General features: G+C 44.2%; 2 protein-coding genes across 3 annotated transcripts; one reads left to right on the top strand and one right to left on the bottom strand.

The window, feature by feature from the left end:
* The first annotated feature begins 700 nt into the window (after positions 1–700).
* csnk2a4 (casein kinase 2, alpha 4 polypeptide) lies at positions 701–12,231 on the top strand. Its single transcript, XM_084542963.1, has 13 exons — positions 701–812; positions 2,082–2,385; positions 2,480–2,591; positions 2,699–2,800; positions 6,355–6,405; positions 6,684–6,743; positions 6,886–6,969; positions 7,501–7,611; positions 8,503–8,604; positions 8,887–8,987; positions 9,078–9,226; positions 9,326–9,415; positions 9,814–12,231. Exons 2-13 carry the CDS (start codon positions 2,285–2,287, stop codon positions 9,930–9,932), a joined length of 1,182 nt encoding a protein of 393 aa, XP_084399089.1. The 5' UTR covers positions 701–812; positions 2,082–2,284; the 3' UTR covers positions 9,933–12,231.
* An 81-nt stretch (positions 12,232–12,312) lies between these two features.
* Positions 12,313–20,417, bottom strand: slc2a10 (solute carrier family 2 member 10). 2 transcript variants are annotated; one of them, XM_084542961.1, is made up of 6 exons: positions 20,161–20,417; positions 17,338–17,415; positions 15,162–16,433; positions 14,906–15,028; positions 14,028–14,178; positions 12,313–13,933 (listed from the first exon to the last, which is right to left on the bottom strand). In XM_084542961.1, the coding sequence occupies exons 2-6, from the start codon at positions 17,339–17,341 to the stop codon at positions 13,825–13,827; spliced, it is 1,659 nt and encodes a 552-aa protein (XP_084399087.1). In that variant the 5' UTR covers positions 17,342–17,415; positions 20,161–20,417; the 3' UTR covers positions 12,313–13,824. The 2 variants fall into 2 exon arrangements, with proteins under 2 accessions (XP_084399087.1, XP_084399088.1); XM_084542962.1 differs by having other exon boundaries at positions 14,028–14,163.
* Between the last annotated feature and the right edge of the window lie 359 nt (positions 20,418–20,776).

Below are 20,776 nucleotides of genomic sequence, written 5' to 3'. Positions count from 1 at the left end.
AGGAGAATGAGGAGAAGGAGAAGTAGATGGGGAAGGAGGAGTGAAAGGAGAAGGAGGAAGACAAAAAGGAGGAGGAGGAAGAGGAGGAAAATGAGAAAGAAGAAAGAAGAATCAGGGAGAGGAGGAAGAGGAGGAAAATAAGGGAAGCGTAGAAGAAGTTGAGGGAGAAGGAGGATGAGGAGAAGGAGAAGTAGACGGGGAAGGAGGAGTGGAAGGAGAAGGAGGAAGAGGAGGAAAATGAGAAAGAAGAAAGAAGAATAAGGGAGAGGAGGAAGAGGAGGAAAATAAGGGAAGTGTAGAAGAAGGAGAGGGAGACGGAGGATGAGGAGAAGGAGAAAGACAAAAAGGAGGAGGAGGAGGAAAATGAGGTGGAGATGTCGTTATTAATAGGTTAATATCATGCTATTGTGTTACCGGCCTGGCCTGCTTCGTCAAATTGGTCCGTATGTGACCTCTGACCTAAAATGTGTTCAGACTGATGATTTGGAGTAAAACACGTGTTTGGATGACTGACCTGCTCAATTATGAATAATCACACAAACACACAAATACAACAAATACGTCATTGACATTTGTTTGTTTTTTTTGTCACCTGAAAAGTTGGTCCATGATTTTCTAGGCCTTTTTGTCCCTCTACGGCCTCCGTAGCACCACTCGAGGACGTAGGTGGCCGCTGTCGGCCATATTGTCTCTGATACAGCAGAAATCACACACTGGCAAAGGCACACCGGCGACGGAGGGAGGCGAATACCGTTGGCTTGGAGAAACTCGGTTTACTGGGAAGCATTTCGGTCCTCAGATTGACCAAGGGGGTAAATATCAGCCTCGTCGTTTCCTCCGCTGTTGCTAACACCGACTTGCGTCCTCTGCGGTAAACCAGCGAGCAGCTAACGTTAGCCGCGCCACGGTTAGCATGTTAGCAGCTAGGGCCCGCCTGGAGCCGACAAGTTATCAACACATTATGCTCACACACACCATAAGCACCGCTCCAGCGGGTTGGTTTAGCTAACTAATGCAGTTTTAGTCTGTGGAGAAAAAAAAAAAAATGCAAAACTAATTTGAAATCGCATTATAAATCTTGAGGTGGATTCTTGTGTGAGCACTAGATGTGTAACGTTAATGGTGAACTCATCAACGTAATCTACATCCTGATCAATGCGCCTCACAAAGCAACACGACTTGGTGCTTTATTGGTGCAAAAAAAAGTTCCAGTTGTGATTGAACTGAATGGAGTGCTAGCTAGTGGTTAGCTCGAGTTAGCTAGCCCAACGGAGGAGTTGATCTGGTCGAGCCGGAAAAGCCGTTCGTGTTATCTTTGCTTGACTGTGAGCTATGTGGAGAGTCGTCTAGCTATTAACGTCAGTAATTAGCTAGTAAACTCATTACCTATACCCCAGACTGTCAAATGTAGATCAATAGGTGACAATTCATAAGAGAAGAGGCGACAGCTAACAATCAGTCAGGCAAGAAAGCTACATGGCACCGATTTCAATTAGGATATGGATGGTTAAAAAAAAAAGCTAGCAAGCTAACACTGTTTGCAATTTGGATTTATGAAGCCTTATTCTGGGAGGTTGTATCCAGCTGGTGATGTCATTCAAAGCTGCAATCTGAAGGAATGTCCTAATCACATGAGTGAATCACTTCAGCTGACTGTGATGTGTCTGAAGTCCTTCTGAATAGAGCCCCTTGTCTTATCTCTACGGGTGAGCTTTATTTTAGATACCCCCCCTCTTCAAGCCACTTCTCTATGGTCACTACTTAAAGCTCAGGACCACAGGTGAAGGTGAGGCTTAGTGCAACTTTTGATCGCCGCAAAGCTCTGGTACAGCTCCTGTGCAAGGGTTTCTTAGGACTTGGACCAAGTAGTGGCTCTGAGACAGAGCTTAGCGGTGGTTTGTTAGCTTTACCAGTCTTCATTCATTACCCCTACTCCCCATCAGGCGACTAGAGTGTATATGTGATCAGTCAGATGATTGCAATAAAGGACAAACATTCACTGGTGACTCTAGTGCTATGTTGTAAGAGAATGAGTCAGGATTTTAGTTTCTCTAATCTTGATTTTGTCTCCCTTTTGGCAGCTATCCCACCGTGCCCCTGGTGGCCCCTCCCCCCATCCTCAGGTAAAGCCTCCCCCAGACCCCCTTCCCTGTTAGGATCAACCCCCTCACCCCTTAACCATCCCTCCTCATCCTCCTGCCCACCCGTCGCCGCTCCCCCTGCACGATCAAGCCGCCCTCTGCCGCAGTAAGGTCTCCACACCATCTCTGCCAAGCTGTCGGACATGTCAGGACCCGTGCCGAGCCGGGCCCGAGTGTACACCGAGGTCAACACTCACCGGCCAAGGGAGTACTGGGACTATGAGTCCCATGTAGTTGAGTGGGGGTAAGTACTTTGGCTCTCGCCACACTTCCAGCATGCTTCTTGGCAAGTCTTCAACACAGATGATGCAGGGTTGTGGATTTTATTTATTTTACAGAAACCAGGATGACTTTCAGTTGGTGCGGAAGTTGGGACGTGGCAAATACAGCGAGGTCTTTGAGGCAATCAACATCACCAACAACGAGAAGGTGGTGGTGAAGATACTCAAGGTAAACCTGTTCAAAGACTGATGCCTAGATGTCGGCGGTAGCTCTGGCTGAGCGAACATAGATCCTGCACCATTTTACTCACTCAGTCTTATTCCTCTTTCCTTTAGCCCGTGAAGAAAAAGAAAATCAAGCGCGAGATCAAGATTTTGGAAAATCTGCGAGGAGGTCCTAACATAATCTCCCTCATCGACATTGTCAAAGACCCCGTCGTAAGTATCATATGCTACGCTCGTGATTACAGGCGGGACAGTGTTTTAGTCATGTTGTTTCCCGATGACATGTTCTGCTTTTCACCAAAAAAAAAAACTAAATTTTTCATTGTGGGGATGTGAAATAACACTGTTGTACCAATAGCGTTGTGAGTCTACCACCTGTGGAAGCTTATCGATTTCACTGGGGCTTGGGAAGTATGTGTCTGTGAGTACTTCGTCAACTGTGGCTAGATAGATGTACAGTATGTGAGAATTTATACAGTATTACTGTGTTGTAGGGCTGGGCGATATTTGTTTAATTATTTTCTGCATTGTAGCTTCATACTGAAAACATCAAAACTATGAAGGAACACACATAGATTTATGTAGCAGACAAAAAAGTGTTAAACAAATCTTTTTGCACTCTTGGTATTCTCTGTCAGTTTCATGAGGTGTTCACATGGAATAGTGTTCAGGGAAAAAGGTGAGCCGCCTCAAGGGTGAATTTGGGAAATTTGACGCCTTCTTTTGTGCCTTCAGCCGTTAGTTGTGTTGTGCAGAGGTAGGCTCGGTACACGCTTCTCTGCAGTGAATACAGCTGATGTCTAATCTATATTACGGCACGAGCCACTAAATAAAGAGAAACGACTGCCCGTCTTTACTTTGCAACTCGAAGGTCAGGCAATATAGAAAATTTCAAGTGCTTTGAATGCGCAGTTGCGATGAAAGTGGCTCTCATGAGGGGAAGGATAACCAAGAGCTACCTCTGCTGCGGAGGATAACATCATTAGCCTCAGAAACTGCAAATTAAGAGCACCTCAGATTAGAGCCCACATAAATGCTTCACAGTTCAAGTGACGGACGCATCTCAACATCAACTTTACACAGGAGGCTGCATGAATCAGGCCTTCATGGTCGAACTGCTGTGAAGTAGCCACTACTGAGGAAGAACAAAAAGAAGATGATGATGATGATTATTTCTTGGGCCTGGAAACAGACGAGACAAGTGGAAATCTGTGCTGTGGTCTGATGACATTTCTAGTTCCACCCACCATGTCTTTTGGTTCCCACCGTGAAGCATGGAGGAGTAAATGTGATGGTGACACTTTTATCTCAAACACAGCTCCAGACTATGTATGTATGGACTGTTTGACAATAAAGGAGAGTGGTGGGGTGCTGCGTCAGATGACCTGGCCTCCACAGTCACCCAGTCTGAACCAAACTGAGGTGGTTTGGGATGAGGTGGACCGTGGAGTGAAGGCAAAGCGACATTTCAGTGTACCACCAGAGAATGCCAGGAATGTGCAAAGGGTGGCTACTTGGAAGAATCTGAAATCCACATCACACATTCTTGTTTTGTTTACTCCAGATCTCCACCTAATTTCATTCATAGGTTTGATGTCTTCAGTGTTAATCTACAACGCAGAAAGTAATAAAAATAAAGAAGAAACACTGAATGAGAAGGTGGCAGCTAGAACCCTTAGAATTCCTTAGATTCCTCGCCAGTAAAGTGAACAGCCAGGCAGCACGGCTCTGCTGCTCCAGAGATTTGCAGTTGTTGAGCAAAATGATGCTTAACCGGCAGTCTTCTCTTGAGTTTTGTTGTATAAACACTATTGGTTCCTTGTCTTATCATACTGGGTGATACTGGAAAACGACGACGCTGAAGTTTGCAGCTTTTTAGTTGTGGTTTTGGAGCTGGGTCAGGAGCTATCTTCAGAATCTCAGAGACACGCTTTCAGGTGATACCACAGGTTTGTCTTTCTTAGTTTAAATCAACAAACTTAGCACATTGGACTGATCCCTTTCCATGTCCCTGACGTAATGCAGCGTCCTTTAATTGTTAGTGCTTTGTCGTCCTCCCTTGCTGCCGTTACACCAGCTTGTTTTTAAACAGGCAAAACCCGCATTTTTCTCCCCCAGAGAAAAATAAATGATGCTGCGTCACAACAGAGAACTGGATGGTATTACAACACACGGAGAGTTCTCATCAAAACATTTTTGAAATATTGCCCAGTCCTACTGTGTTGTCAGGGCTCTCTCCTAAGAATGGAACGGCGGATACGCTGGTACTTGCACCGTCATTCAAGATCAAAATCTTAAATTGAGTTTTCTGATGTGACTGATATGAGAAATTACTTTTTGATACAGTTATGTCAGTAAATGACACATTTTTAATTGTTTACCAGAAGATAATCAAGTTTCCCAAACTATAACTCTTCATCCACGCCTGTGCCATCACACTGACTCCAGTTGTTTGCAGATGATGTTTGTCTTGGGTCGTGAGCCTTCCCACACCTCCCCGATTGTTTCTTCCTGTCGTGGGAGGATGTTAATCAGGCGGAGAGTTTTATATCGGTATCTAATGTCTGTCAACAAAGGCTTTACCAGAATTGGGCTGTCATTTTAGATGTATGATGACAAGTCTGATCTGTGTTGCGCTTTGTGGTGAAGTCTCAGTATTTACTCGTGAAGTCGTATATATTTTGTTTTGGAGAGTAAACTATGCCAATATTGCTTTTATACCTGTGTTGATTCATGTTCAGAGGGTCATCCAGACAAAGCTCTGACACGCTCTCAACACGACATACTCGCAAACAGTTTAATTGGTCGTAATTTTGCATGCGTCTGGGTTACGCATAGAAAACAAAGTTTGTGTATACGCTGAGAAGATGCACTACTTCTGTCAGGTGTGCAGCAGTGCACACTGTTGTGTGTGTACTCTTATGAAGACGCATCAGGTTAACTGCTTGGTTATTATAATGCTAGTCGTATCCATCTGTGAGTACTACAAACTAGAGCCGAGCATCAGTCAGTCATTTAGATGATTTCAGTGTCAAGGATCTGTCTTGTGGAATTTGAAGCTTCTCTTTATTTTGAAATTATGTTGAGTTGTATCCTGAGCATATTTCCCGTTCTTATACATCAAACCAGTAGAAAACAAAAGCTAGTTTCCCCAAGTTCTTCGTCCTTCGTCCGTCAGTGTTGTTATAAATCCTGGGGAGAGCCCTGTTTTTACAAAGCACAGATTAATTAGCTTGATTAATAATGAAGTTAGTAGCGAACTAGCGAGTGTTGGTTAATGGCAGCTGTAGTTCACAGTCACACTGTAAGCAACAAGTAGCGTCTGCGGGTGAGGCCAGAGGACGCACGATTTTAAGGAATTCACAAATGTTTTATATCAAAACATGATTATCTATATAGGTTCTTGGAATTAAATGGGAAAGAGACTTAAATTCACATGAACAACATCCACCAACAGAATTCACACCAGGTTTTGGAGGCGTTAAACTAAAACTCTAAATAAAAGTATTAGAATATTGAAGGTGTGAATTGTTGTTTCATTGGCTTTTACTTGGTTATCTCAACAGAAAATGAATGAAGTTGGTCATCATCAGCTGGAACGTGGTCATAGTGTTGCTCACAGTGTGCTTAGTTAGAACAGAGAGTGTTTCAGTATTGCTGTTAGAGGCAAATGAGTAGATTTAACTTTGTCAAGTTGTAGGTTTGGTTTTGTTGTGCATTTATTAACTTAACAGAGTCTTAACCTTTATTTATTTACTTTTTTCCAGTCCCGAACACCTGCTCTGGTCTTCGAACATGTTAACAACACAGACTTCAAGGTAGGAAACTGAAGCTTATTTATTTATTTAACATATTGTTGTATGAGATAAATCGAAACCTCCTTTCTTGGCATACTCGTTGTCTTCCCGTACACGTGTGTGTATGTGATGGAGGAATATAAAAGTCCAGTGCTATGTCTTCGGTGCCAGAATGTCAACCGTCTTCTGGTTCTATCCTCAATCACTGGAACAATCCCAGCCGTTTATCAGTGCTGTGACCGATAAAGGGCGTTACTATAGAAAGCCTCATGGGTTTTTTTTCTTTTCTTTGTCTCCAGCAACTCTACCAGACCCTGACAGACTATGACATCCGGTTCTACATGTATGAGATCCTCAAGGTGAGTCCTTCAAGCTTCCGCCTTCCGCCTGCAACACAAATATGTAACTTAAACATCCTGAAGGAGGTGAAGCGTGAGGTTGTTAAACCAGACCATCTAATGAATTAATGAATCATGAAATACGTTCTCCTCTTGTCTGCAGGCCCTGGATTACTGCCACAGCATGGGAATCATGCATAGAGATGTGAAGCCTCATAATGTAATGATTGATCACGAGCACCGTAAGGTGAGCGAGAAACACAATCTTATCATTTTATGTTTAATTGTTAAGTTATTAACCATGTTTGATATTTACTGTTGTGTTGTCTGGCTTCCTCTTCCTGTCTTTTATCTCGACTTCTGACCTCCTGTTCTTGTTCTTCATTTTATGTTTGAAATAAATATCCTTTTAATTTCACGTGTTGAGCATTAATACGTGATCTGTTTGAAAGGCTGGGCCGCGTGGCAGAACATCAGATCTCTTATTTATTTATTCATCTTCCTGTGTTGGCGTTGTTTTTGTCTCTGCAGAGTACAGACCAAACATAATTCAGAAATAGTTTTCTTTATCAAGACCCTGGAATATGTAACTAAGATAAAGGACAACTCTCATTTTAAAGATCCTTAAATTAAACTGAAGCAGCCTACGTTACTTTAGAGAGTTGGCTCGTGTTTGAGTGTCAAGAAAGTCATTTTTACATGGTTCAAAAGTTTATTCTATGTATCTCTTGGCCCTTTCTGTTTGTCGATGCTCATTGCTCATTTCTTCTGTCTGTAGTTGCGCCTTATTGACTGGGGTCTGGCTGAGTTTTACCACCCAGGACAGGAATACAACGTCAGAGTCGCCTCTCGCTACTTTAAAGGACCTGAGCTCTTGGTGGACTATCAGGTACGACTGCTTGGACGTCTCTCTGTGTGTTGTGTGTTTGGTCTTGATAATCTGCTTCATACAGTCCGAGACGCTGCTTGTGACATTTCAGAAAGAGTGGGAGGTTGCAGCAGCTACATCTCAAAGCTTCTGGCCTTGCATTTGTTGACATTTTCACATGGATCAGAACAAGAACCCATATAATGCTTATGGTGTTTTTAAATTGAATTAATGTTGTTTGAATGGATCTGATGTTTGTAATTTGTGTGATTCTTGCCTGGACAAGGCATACCCAAAGTAAATTTAAAGCTGATCTTGAACCATTTGGAGGACAGGTGTGGTTTTGGCCTCTTTTGAAAGATGGTTAGCTATTGGCACTGAGTAATAGGACCTTGAATACACTGGAAAAAGAAGGATTTTAATTATTTTTTCTATAATATTTGTCTTCAGAATGACTGTAGCTTGGTTGTGTGGACTGTAAAACCCTATGGGACCAGAGTTTGAAATCTTACCTAGTCTCGTTAGAGATTTGACAATAATACTGCAGAAAAAGAAAAAATATTTTGCAGCTTTTTTTCTAAAGGTAGCACCAGGCGTCCCAAAATAGTGCCATGTGGAGACCCTTGGTGACAAGGTCCTGATCTTTGGGCTCTGGTGAAACGTTACGCTTGGAGCTATCCTATCACACAACACATCCAGATTCACTCTCAGTATTATGTGCAAAGAGTAACTGAATCATAAGTCCATTTTGCCATAACAAAACATATAGTGAAATAGTCGCAAAAATAGTGAATGGGCTGCAGACGGACCGTTGGAACGGGATAGGGTTAATGTGGCAGTATGATGAGGAAGCATTTTGTCTTAGGTTCATGTTGATTGTGCTCCTTTTGAGTCTTCCACTGTGTATTTCAGATGTATGACTACAGTCTGGATATGTGGAGTTTGGGTTGTATGCTGGCCAGCATGATCTTCAGAAAGGAGCCCTTCTTCCACGGTCACGACAACTACGACCAGGTAAACAAAACGTTGGGTTGTTAATTAGTGGAGCTGAACTAATTGATTCATTAATCCACCACTGTAGTTGTTTTCCATACCCATTTTTCTGGATTTTCCTTTTCTGTTCTATTGCCGGTAATGAAGATATTTATTATTTGTAACTTTAGTCAAAGGGCTCACATTTTCATCCATGATGCTCGTGGCCATTCTGATCACTGTGTGTGTATGTGTGTATCTAAAATGGGTGAAAGTCTTTCAAAAACAGCAGTGACGGACCGTTCTGTGTGTTTTCTCCTGCAGTTGGTGAGAATAGCAAAGGTTTTGGGGACGGAAGACCTCTACGACTACATCGACAAATACAACATTGAGCTGGAGCCTCGTTTCAATGACATCCTGGGAAGGCAAGAGCAGTTCCTGTAGTTCCTCACTGTGTGTGTGTATATATCTATGTACATGTATATTCATATATATTTATACATCTTTGTCTAAAGGCATTCTCGTAAGCGGTGGGAGCGGTTCGTCCACAGTGAGAACCAGCACCTGGTCAGCCCCGAGGCTCTGGACTTCCTGGACAAGCTGCTGCGCTACGACCACCAGGCCCGGCTGACTGCGCGCGAGGCCATGGATCACCCTTACTTTTGTAAGCCCTTCACCATCAAACATGTTTTTTTGTTTTTTTTTAAAACCACAAACACTATGACCCATGAATAAATGACCTGAATGTTTGTTGTTCCCACAGTCCCTATTGTGAAAGACCAGTCTCGTGTGGGCGGCTCAGCTAACATGCCCAGCGGGAACCCAGCTGTTAGCACAGCCAGCATGATCACAGGTGAGAGCACACAGGCCATCCCTCTTGATGTTAACCTTTTAGCAGTAATTGCTCTTAACGTGAAAATTATACTTAAAGTTGCTGTTGTAAATATGACTTCAGAGGCTGTGGAACAACATCAGTGTTCAGCTTTACTGAACCTCAACAGTTGCTCAGATAAGCGGCGTAAACCAGACTTTAGTTGGACTTTAGTTTGCTGTGTTGTTGGCCTAAAGTTGAGACTAGATTTATGGACCAAGCTTGGACTAGAGTTGGGCCGACAATCAGGACCTTATTTTTTGTAGCCATCCATCTTTTCATACGTGCTCCTCGTATTTTCTTAAGGTGAAAAGCTCGTATGATTGTCAGACTGAATATTGTTTTCTAAAAGCCGTCTCCGCTGCCTCTCATCCTCTCAGGTATCTCTGCCTTGCCAGCCTCCACTGCCCTGGGCCCCCTCACTGGCTCACCAGTCCTGTCCGCTGCCACCAACGCCCTCAGCACCCCGGTGCCCGCCACTGCCGGTGCCCCGCAGTGACACCCCACCCGAATCCACAACCCCCTCCGCCCCCTCCGCCCCTCCCCTCTGTCTCTCTCAACCTCCCACTTCCACCATTACCCAACCAGGGGACAAGGGAGACTAGACAGGTGCCATTCAGTGTGACGGCGCCTTCACCGGCCTCCTGTCTGGAGGCTGCCGTTGTCTTAAGACAGGCGTTTTTTTTTTTTTTTTCTGGTCCTTTTCCTCCTCGAATGAACGTCGTTAACCTGACATCTGAAATGAATGTTGTGTCTAACTGAAATATACAGGTATTCCTTTCATTCTCCCGCAAGCTGTAGTGAAATACAAAGGAGTGTGTGTGTGATATCTGTGTGGTGAGTGAAAGCAAGCGCCCCTCCGATCTGTGTGTGTGTGTGTGTTCGTTTTTTTTTTTTAGTTTGGATTTAGAAGGCACTGGTCAAGAACATCAGCAGAAGGTTGAAAGAAAAGACACGTTGGCTTTCAGGACCAATGGGAGCACATCATGTATAGTTTACTACTGCGGCATTGTCAGAAAAAAAACTAAAGAGAACATTGATTTACCTCGTCAGATGAGTTGAGACACCGTCTAGGTCACAGCATTTTGGAAGTGTTTGGTGCTGTTCTGTGCTCCGGGGGCTTGATCTCTGTACGATGCTGAAGAGGTTCCAAGATCAGCTGGCTGATCCAGCATCTGCTGATATTTGGTGGCGCTAATCCAGTTTGGTTGGTTGGTTGGTCCACGGCTGCTAGGGCGTATATAAATCTTGATATATATCGATACTGGAATGACGGAGAGAAGGATGTTCAGTCTAATGAGGTCAGAGCTTCTGTTACAGGCCTGGAAGGGATTTGAGTTGCAAACAGTGCTTGTCATGAGTATGGCATTAGCCTTGATTCCTTAACATTCAGAACTAGAACAAGTAGTCGTCTGATATTACACCTAAAAGCCCATAAAGAAACATTTTTTAACAGTCTGCACAGGCAAGTATCCATGATGAGTTGCACAGGGCCACGCACACCTTGCGTGCAGCCCTCCAGATTTTCTGCAGCACTAGCAACAACAACAAAAAAGTAGACTGACCTAAGGGAGTTTAGCTGCAAGTATGGGCGGTTAATAAGTCCCTCCTTACTGAAGTGGTCAGGGTAGTGCTAAAGGATCTCCACTTCCTCCTGCACGAATGTCGCAGCCACGGTTCGGTGGAGTCCCTGAAGCGGCGCCGATTAATTAAAGTCTGTCCTCCGATCTTGTTTACATTGAATAAACCTGTTCCCGAGTAGGTTTGATCACACCAATATGCTGCTGCTGCTGCTGCTGCTGCTGCTGCTGCTGCTCCTGTCATTCCAACATCTGGGATCACGCCAAATCCTCAACAACCGAATCCACGTACTGAGACCGGACCCCAGTTGTACACGAACACAGTGACGCTTCGACATCTCCTCTGCCCGTGTAGTCCCGTCTCGCCTTTCTTACCGAATCAGATCACCAGTCGTCTTTTTATACGCCGCCCCCCTCCTCGTCACTTTGTCCCATCTTTTTAATTTGTTTTCCTATACAAAAAAAAAAAAAAAACAGTTCTGGGCTCCTGGATTAAGGTTCATTACCATCAAGTGGTTCAATCAACTATAGTGTTGTGCTACGATCCCTTCAGAAGCCAGGTGAGGGTTATTCAGGTTCTCAAAGAAATGGTTCCTCAAAACGTGCTGCTTTCCAGTTCCTTGAATTACTTCAAGTGGCTTTTTCTTGAATTACTTCAAGACATAACCAAAGTTTATTCAGTCGCTTGGAAGAATAGACTGACCAAACGTAGTTTCATTTTTCGCGGGAGTTGTGCCGTATCGCCGGTTGACAATGTCGGCGTGTGAATAAGAGGACGACGTGATAACGATAGTCGCGTTTAGGTGAGAAACGTTCACGTCTACCAAGCGTAGTGACGTGGGTTCAGCTTTTTCCTTTTTCTTTTTTTTGAGGTGTCAAAACTGTTCATTGGCTTTCACCAACACGTCAAGAGACGCAGGGAAGTTATATAGCACTTGAAGGGTAGAGATTTTTCCCCAGTGTTATAGTGCCAGAGTTTGGAAATACGTTTTAGATCATGTTGTACATACGCATCCTTCTTTTCTTTTTTTATTTTATTTGTATTTTTTTTTTTCCTTTTCAAAACCTGAAAATGCAAATAAATCAGATCATGTACACATTAATCTGAGGATGGAGCAGTTTGAGTCCCTACATCACTGTATATATTTTTATGTCCTTATGTAGAAGACTAGTATTTGAAAATATTTGTGTAAATAAACGTGTTTTATTTATCAGGTACATGTGAGTCGTTTGTCTGTCGCATTCGTGCGGTCTTTACAGACGCATTATAGAGTTTATGAAATCACCAGAAACCCTGGATAGAACTGAGCCACAACACTGATCAGCCACAACATTAGGACTGCCCGCGTGGCATGGGTAGACTTTATTGATCCACAAAGGAAATTACTTGGTCACAATAGCTCAATTGCACATAAACAAAAAAAAACACTCTTGAATACCACGAGTAGAAACAAAAATAATGAAATAAATACAATAGTAAAAGAAAAACATACACAGTTTGCGTATGTACAAATTCAGTCGAATGTTTGAACAATTTAAGATTAAAGCCGTTGCTGCATTCATCCTCTCAGTCTAGTGGATAATGTTACGGTAAACTCTTACAAGACTGGTTTTTGTCTAACATTTTTGCCTAAATGGTAGTCAGGTGCCCGCATAAAACCCTGAAACTGGTTTGGCCGTTAAGTGAACTCTTTACGGCGTTGTTCTAATGTGCGCTGATCTGCCACAACATTAAAACCACTGACAGGAGAAGTAAATAACATCAACCATCTTGTGACAATTCAGTGTTCTGCTGGGAAGCTTTTGGACCTGGCATTCATTGGTGTGGATGTTACTTAGACATGTAGCACCCACCTAGACCAGACCAGACACCCCCACCCCATAGCAATGACACTCCTTGATGGCAGCAGCCATCCCCAGCAGGATACAGCCTGACACACACACACACACAGCACAGGGTGTTGACCTGGCCTCCAAATTCACTAGATCCCAAACTGATCAAGTATCTGTGGGATGATCCACAGAGGCCCCTCCCCTCAAAGCCCCCCCCACTAACAACATTCTGTTGCCAGACACCACAGGACACCCTCAGAAGGCACATGTCCGTTCTCTGATGAGTCACCACAAGGGAGACCTGCACAATATTTGGTCATAATGTTATGCCTGATCGGAGTAAACGATGCTGGATAAATTCCAAATCCCCTCTCTGTGCAAATCTCATACTCCGTTGTTCAGTAGTCTGATTAAGACAAGTGTGAGCCTATAAAAGTGCTTTCCTTTGCAGACAGTTGGCGACATGCCACCGTCAACCTGAAACCTGACCCAGGTGGAATGCAGTTGTTTAAACTGGTATTCATTTCACACGTGCCTTTCATGCTACGACAAGACAAACGAAAGTCTGCTGTGAGAAAAAACAAATAAAAATAACTCAAAGGGCAGTGCGTGACTATCGACATCTCTGCAGTGGCACCACGTCGATTACAGCATGCAGAACGAGTAGTTCAGCGAAAAGTATGAGTTAGATCTAAAGATGTAAATGCTGAAGCTGTAACCGAACGCTGTTATAAATATTTCAGCTGCTCTTGAGTTTAAGCCCGTTGTCAATGTGCAGAAGCTTCCATGTTATCGATATTCTGCATTCTTTAAAACCACTTGCAAATTTTTGCTTTGGATCAATGTATTCCTGGAAAGTCTAGTGATTACCAAGCTTCAGTTTACACACTGAGGGCCTGATGCTCTGCAGGGGTGAACCATTTGCACTGCAGCTGCATCTCAAGTCGGACGAGTCATTTTCCCAGCGCGGTTAAGGTGTCAAAAGTCTCCTGCATCAACGTAGGTGCTAATTTGGCAGCGCACCCTCTGATACCGGGAAGCGTTTCTACTGCTGACAAAGCCGCAGCACCCTCCACCGTGGTAGAACCTGCAGAACAAGGCCAGAGACACACATCATTAGCCGTGTCATATATCACACGCGATCATTTGGTTTATTAGACGAACGCGAAGCAGAATCCTACCTGTCCAAACGCAGCTCCTTGTCTATCTCCTCCAGAGTCTTCCCTCTGGTCTCTGGTAGCAGGAAGTAGAAGAACGCTGCAGCCGCCACGCTGGTCAGCCCGTACAAGAGAAAGATCCCAGGCAGGCCGATCATCTCTGTTGAAATAAAACCTTTGTTTTTTTAGCTTCCAGTTTTTAAGTGAATTCATCATCGTTAAATGGTTCAGTCAAGAGTTATGTTGTGACATTTTGACATGTCACGGTAGGAAAAGCTCAACTGTTGGAGCAGCTCCATTACGTATCCAAGCACACCGATCAGCCATAACATTATGGAACTGGTTTGGTCGTTAAGTGAACTCTTGCCGGCATTTTTCTATTGTACACTGATCAGCCACAATATTAAAGCCACTGACAGGAGACGTAAATAACATCGAACATCTTGTAACAGTTCAGTGTTCTGCTGGGAAACTTCTGGACCTGGCATTCATTGGTGTGGATGTTACTTAGACATGTAGCACCAACCTAGACCAGACCAGGCACCCCCACCCCATAGCAATGACACTCCTTGATGGCAGCAGCCATCCCCAGCAGGATGCACACACAAAAACAGCACAAGGTGTTGACCTGGCCTCCAAATTCACTAGATCCCAAACTGATCAAGTATCTGTGGGATGATCCACAGAGGCCCCTCCCCTCAAAGCCCCCGTTCTGTTGCCAGACACAACAGGACACCCTCAGAAGGTCCATGTCCCTTCTCTGATGAGTCAAGACTGTTTTGGAGGCGCAAGGGAGACCTACACAATATTAGGACATAATGTTATGCCGGATCGGTGTATTAATACTGTAAATATTTTATACCAGTGAGCCTCCCTCACCTCAAATCCAGCTGAAAACTCACCAGTAAGGTTCAAGAAGGTGAATGTGACCAACAGGTTGGCAGCCCAGTTGAAGCAGTTGGTGAATGCGAACGCCCGTCCTCGTACAGCAGCTGGAAATATTTCACTCAGGAGAAGCCACGTCACTGGTCCCAAAAAAAAAAAAAAGAATACAAAGTTTTGTTGAAGTGACAGTAAAGCAACGCTAGCAACTAACTAACATCTAGATTCAAGTGCAAAAAAACTCTAAAATGATCCACTTTGAGTAAATATACACACTTGGTCCAAATCCAATGGCGTACGCGCTGACGACAGCCATCATACACAACAGAATGATCCAGTCCACGACGGTGCCGCGACCACTCTGAGGAGATTCTGGAGCAGGTTCCTGTCCGACTTTATCAAACGTGACGTCTTCTTCTCGTGTGTCGTTAACGGGAGCGCGGCTTACGTTAGGAGGCATGTTAAAAACCGACTGACTGCCAACAGGTGAAGGGGGTAGACGTGTCCCGTTAACGCCCAAGTCCCGAGAATCACAGGGCCTCGTAGCGTTTATCTGTGAGCGATCGCTGAGGAGTCCGATGGTTAGCAGACACAGCGCCATGACGGAGCAGCCGCTGATGAGCAGAGGCCTCCTGCCCAGCTTGTCTGAAAATACCATGGAGGTCAGAGTGGCGACCACTTTGATCAATCCCAAGCCCACGGACGCCAGCACAGCTGAGGCCTCGCTCTTAAATCCCAAAGAGTGGAAGATGGTGGAGGCGTACAGGAGAATGTTTGGCTGGCCCGTGAACTGTTGGAAGAGAACCAATCCAAGTCCAATGATAGTCCGAGTCCGCATGTTGTCTTTACGCTGGAACAGATACAAGCCGCTGTACTGACCCTTCTTGACCCCCCTGCTGGAGCTGACTTTTGAGTCACCTGCTTCTTGGGTTTCAACGGTGCTCATGGTGTCTCTTTCAGGTTCAAAGCACTCACTTGTGGCGAAAGATTCTTTAGTGCCGGAAGGGAGAAACCAGATGGAGACGAGCTGCAGCAAAGTTGGTACAACGGCTAATCCAAACATCCACTTCCACCCTCTTTTAGAACCAGACAGGATGTAGTTCATTAAATAAGCTGCCAGGATGCCCACCGTGATTCCAGCTTCATACAGTGTCACCAGGAAGCCTCTGCGGTCGGGTGTTACCATTTCCGACACAAAAATGCAGCAGGACATGGAAGATATGCACATGGCAAAGCCCACCGTGATCCTGCCCAAAACCACGGCAAGGTAGGAGCTGATCAGCAGGATCAGGCTGCCGGTCAGGACCAGCACGTTGCTCAGCAGGATGGAGGTTCTGCGGCCGTGGCGGTCGATCAGGCAGCCGCCGGAGATGGAGGCCAGCAGGGCTCCGATCAACAAGGAGCTGACCAGAGCCTCCTGCTGGAAACACGAGAGGTTGAACTCTGACCTGAGCTGCAGCAAAGCCCCTGAGATGATGCCCAGCTCATAGCCGAAGACCAAGCCGCCCAGAGTGGACACCACACTGGCCAAGAGGAGGATGGAGCAACCTGTGAGCAAGGAAACATTCAGATTCAGATACATTTACACACACAAATGATCTGTATACACCGATCAGCCACAACATAAAGACCACTGAGAGGACAAATGAATAACATCGACCATCTTGAGACAATTCAACATTCTGCTGGGAAACTTCTGGACCTGGCATTCATTGGTGTGGATGTTACTTAGACATGTAGCACCCACCTAGACCAGACCAGGCACCCCCACCCCATAGCAATGACACTCCTTGATGCAGCCTGACATCGGCACAAAAACACTTTAGGAACAAGGTGTTGACCTGGCCTCCAAATTCACTAGATCCCAAACTGATCAAGTATCTGTGGGATAATCCACAGAGGCCCCTCCCCTCAAAGGCCCCCCCACTAACAACATCCTGTTGTCTGTTGTTAGGGCTTGTGGCCTTCATCAGACTCATGACGGCGTTCCGACCACTTCCCTACTCTACGCACCTTGCAGCTGAAGTTGCACCAAGATCCCAACACAGCATAACTGTGTCTATGAAACAGAATGGTCTGGGTTCACTGTTTATATTGTTACTGCATCTTATGTATTAAAGTTTCCCAATATATGATTCACATCATGCCGACTGCTCTGAAGCTACAGTTTACTGCTCTTTCATGACAGAAATGCAAATGGTGCAGACAGAAATCTCGACATAACTAGCAGGACTCGAGTGTTTTAGATTTCCAGGAAAAATTCATAGTTTTTTTTAATCTTCTACTGATTTATTTGAATTGTTTTATGATTTTAAAAACCGGTCCTGGCGGGAATATCTCTGCAGAGGCTGCAGCACAAAATGTCAGACCAGTCAGAGTTACAGGGGACCTTGCTCATCTTATCCATCTGTTCTGTGCTTTGCAAATGGAATAATAACAAAAAATAACGTACCCATTGATCCCGCTCCGTTATGTGCCCCGATGAGTCAGCCGGTGCAGGTTAGAATTCATCTCAGAGAAGACGCGCGCTCTGTTAAAAAAAATAAAATATGCAAAACATTAAAAAAGACATCTCCAGCCTCCAGTTCCTGCTGAGCTCTCCGGGTCCTGGCAACCGCAGGGACGCCTGTTCACAAAGAAAAAAAACAAAAAAGAAAAGATCACAAGAGCTTGTTGCAGCCCGGTTGCCATGCCAACGCTCCTCTTGTTGATCTGCGTGATTTCATTAGGGGAGTCCACTTGAGATGGGCTCAGCCGAATGCACGGCCGCGTAGGAACCAGCTCACTCGTTTAGCCCCGATATTAACGTCAAAGACGGAGGGATGATGCAGACCAGATTTTTGATAATGAGCCTGATGTGATGTTGTGGAAAGGCCCCACAACAAAGTCCTAAACTGAGATTGATATTGGTCTCAGGATGTCTGTTCCTAATGCTGCTACCATCATTAAACTGCAGTAAGGTTCAAAGCAGTGAAAAACACTAAAGATAACAGAAAAGTCAGGCTATGATGCAACAAATACATAGAACGTGATTAAAAAAACAATATATTGACTTTTTTTCCAACTTTCTCCAGCTTGAATTATTTCCATGGATGTTTTCCAGTGGATTAAAATCAGAATTCAGTGCAGACCACTTCCTGAATTCTTCAACATTCATCACTTGGTGAATTCAGATGCAGGTTTAGGGACACCTTCCTGTTTGATCTGAGAGGCTTTCTGTTACAGGACACAATGATTGGCTCCAGAACTTCTCAAGGAACCAAGTAGCTCTATAACATAGCTGTTGTACCGTGATCTTGATCAGTCAGAGTCTTCTTCTCCTTCTTCTTCATCTTCCAACATTCAAACTATGATAAAACTAAACTAACTAAATTAAACTCTTCAGTTTGGGTTCAGTTTTCTTCTTGGTGGGACGTCCAGGGAGGGAGGCCAGCCAAATAAATCAGCAGCAGTGATCATAGGAACATCTTGGAGCTGCTTGGAGAAGAAGTGTTAAGCAAGGCGCACACAAACTCTGCGGAAGTTCCAGATATTTGACCAGTGGTTCATTAGTTCTTTTTCGTTTCGTTTGTATAAGTATCATTTACTCATACTTATCCAACACTTGTTCAGAAAGACTTTTATAGAAGAGTTGTCCCCTCGTAGTGTGAAGCAGTCAAGCTGGTTTATCTAGTGGTGGAGGAAGTGTTCAGATCCTACTCACATAATGAAGTGCCGCAAACATTCCTACAGTACAGCACAGCGCTACGGCAACATTAATTAAAGCGCTTTTACTCACATTGGCTTCACATGACAAACGTTTTCACGAAGCAGCAGAGCGGACACTGTCACCTTTTTCATCATTAGAATCTGCAGTGATGGCACGCTGGCTTATTACAAGCAGCTGGAGAGATCCTTAGCTACAGATACATTACACCGATCAGGCATAACATTATGACCACCTTCCTAATATTGTGTAGGTCTCCCTTGTGCCTCCAAAACAGTTGTGACTCATCAGAGAATGGACATGGGCCTTTGAGAGTGTCCTGTGATGCCCTTTGGTTTTGAGCGGAGGATCCTTTGTGGATCACATCACAGATACTTGATCAGTTTGGGATCTAGTGAATTTGGAGGCCAGGTCAACACCTTGTGCTGTTCTTCATGTTTTTTGTTTTTTTGTTGTTCCTAAAGTGTTTTTATGTGTGAAATGGAATTTTATGTATCTTCACATGAATTTTAAGTGAATTTCAGAAGGTAATGGAAGACCCGGTCATGTTTTTTCTGTTGCAGAAACGTTGCAGAAGTTTCCTTTTATGCAGATGATGTTCTTCCAGTCCTGTCTGGATATGAGTTATATATAGTTTCGACAGACAGAAACTCTGCTGTTACCTGTGAACAGCTGCACCTGGAGGAGCGGAACAGGAGGAAACCCTGCCTTAATGCAGAAGTGTTTAAAAGCTGTACACTCTGTATCATGGGTAGAGAGAACTAACTCAGCCTGCAGCTTGTTTGCATGGTGACAGTTCCTCTCCCGGCCGGTAAATAAAACTTGCACAGACATTTTCCTCTGACAAACAAACCCAGTGATAAGGAGGTTTTTTTTTACAACCGTGTGTGTGTGCCTGTGTCAGGCTGCATCCTGGTCAATGTTATTTACTTCTCCTGTCATAATGTGTGGCTAATCAGTTTTAGTTTGTTCTGTCAAACAAATGATGCAGTAGCTGGAACTATAAGAAAGGAAGAAACTGTGTCATTCAAATGACCGAATAAATATGAAAGCTACAACTATCATATATTCTTATGTATTTTTGTTAAATTTTAAGTGTTTTTTTCATTTTTCTGTAAAGAATAAGATGTTTTTATTGTTATTCTCCAGTAACAAAACAACAAAACACATTTTAGCATCTCTCTGCAGCAATAAACATAAAACCTATAGCAGCAACACACACTATAATCTACAGATTATGTAAGATACAAGTTAGCTCACACATGGATGTAGTTAGTAGTAATGTGTTGTTACTGTAATGTAGGACAGTCATGCAGAAACAGCTTGTTCACATTCCACCACACTCGTCTCTAAAAGCAGCAGCTCTCTGACTACCTTCGTTGACCTGGTCTGTTTCTTTGCCTGGTTGCAGCCTGTTCACCGCTCCAGGCGACCGGGCAGCAGAGCCGTTATTCCTCCGCTGGGACGGTTCTTAAATCGGACAGGCTTTAACTCCACCCTCTGATGGGGTCTGAAGGCACTTTTAATAAGAAGTGAGACTAGACTTGTATAAGAAAAAAAGGCACTCACCGCGAGGGTCAGGAGAAAACGCGCAAAGATGCTCCTGGGGAAAAAACAAAAACAAAAAATTCCTGCAGCTCTCCGGGAAGTTGGAGCTACGTGGCAGACGCGTCTAAAGCTGGAAGAGGACAAAACTTCTTGACGGAGTCCGGACACCAGAGGCCGACAGCTGCACAGCTATTCCAGGAAGGAGAGTCCCACAGAGGATCAGCCTACTGGCTTAAAGGAGCACTCAACATCTAACCCTAACCTCAATTTATTCCGTGTGCACTTCAACGTGAAATATATATATATATATGTATATTGCATATATTTGGTTGTTTAAATTCAGATTCAGAAAACTTTATTTGTTCCCAGGGAGACGGTTTAAAGCGCATGTGAAGCAGCATGACGCGCAAGAACAAGACACTTTTAAAGAAACAAAAAAATAGAAGAATACACATTAAAAACTATTCACTCAAGGAGTGACATTGCTATGGGGTGGGGGTGTCTGGTCTGGTTTAATTGGGTGCTACATGTCTAAGTAACATCCACATGAATGAATGCCAGGTCCAAAAGTTTCCCAGCAGAACATTGAGTTGTCATAAAATGGTCCCGTCAGTGGTTTTAATGTTATGGCTGACTG

The sequence above is a fragment of the Chelon labrosus genome, assembly GCF_963514085.1.
Source record: "Chelon labrosus genome assembly, chromosome: 4".
Classification (NCBI taxonomy): domain Eukaryota; kingdom Metazoa; phylum Chordata; class Actinopteri; order Mugiliformes; family Mugilidae; genus Chelon; species Chelon labrosus.
The sequence above is the reverse complement of the archived record's forward strand: the minus strand, read 5'-3'. Positions and strand labels throughout refer to the sequence as shown.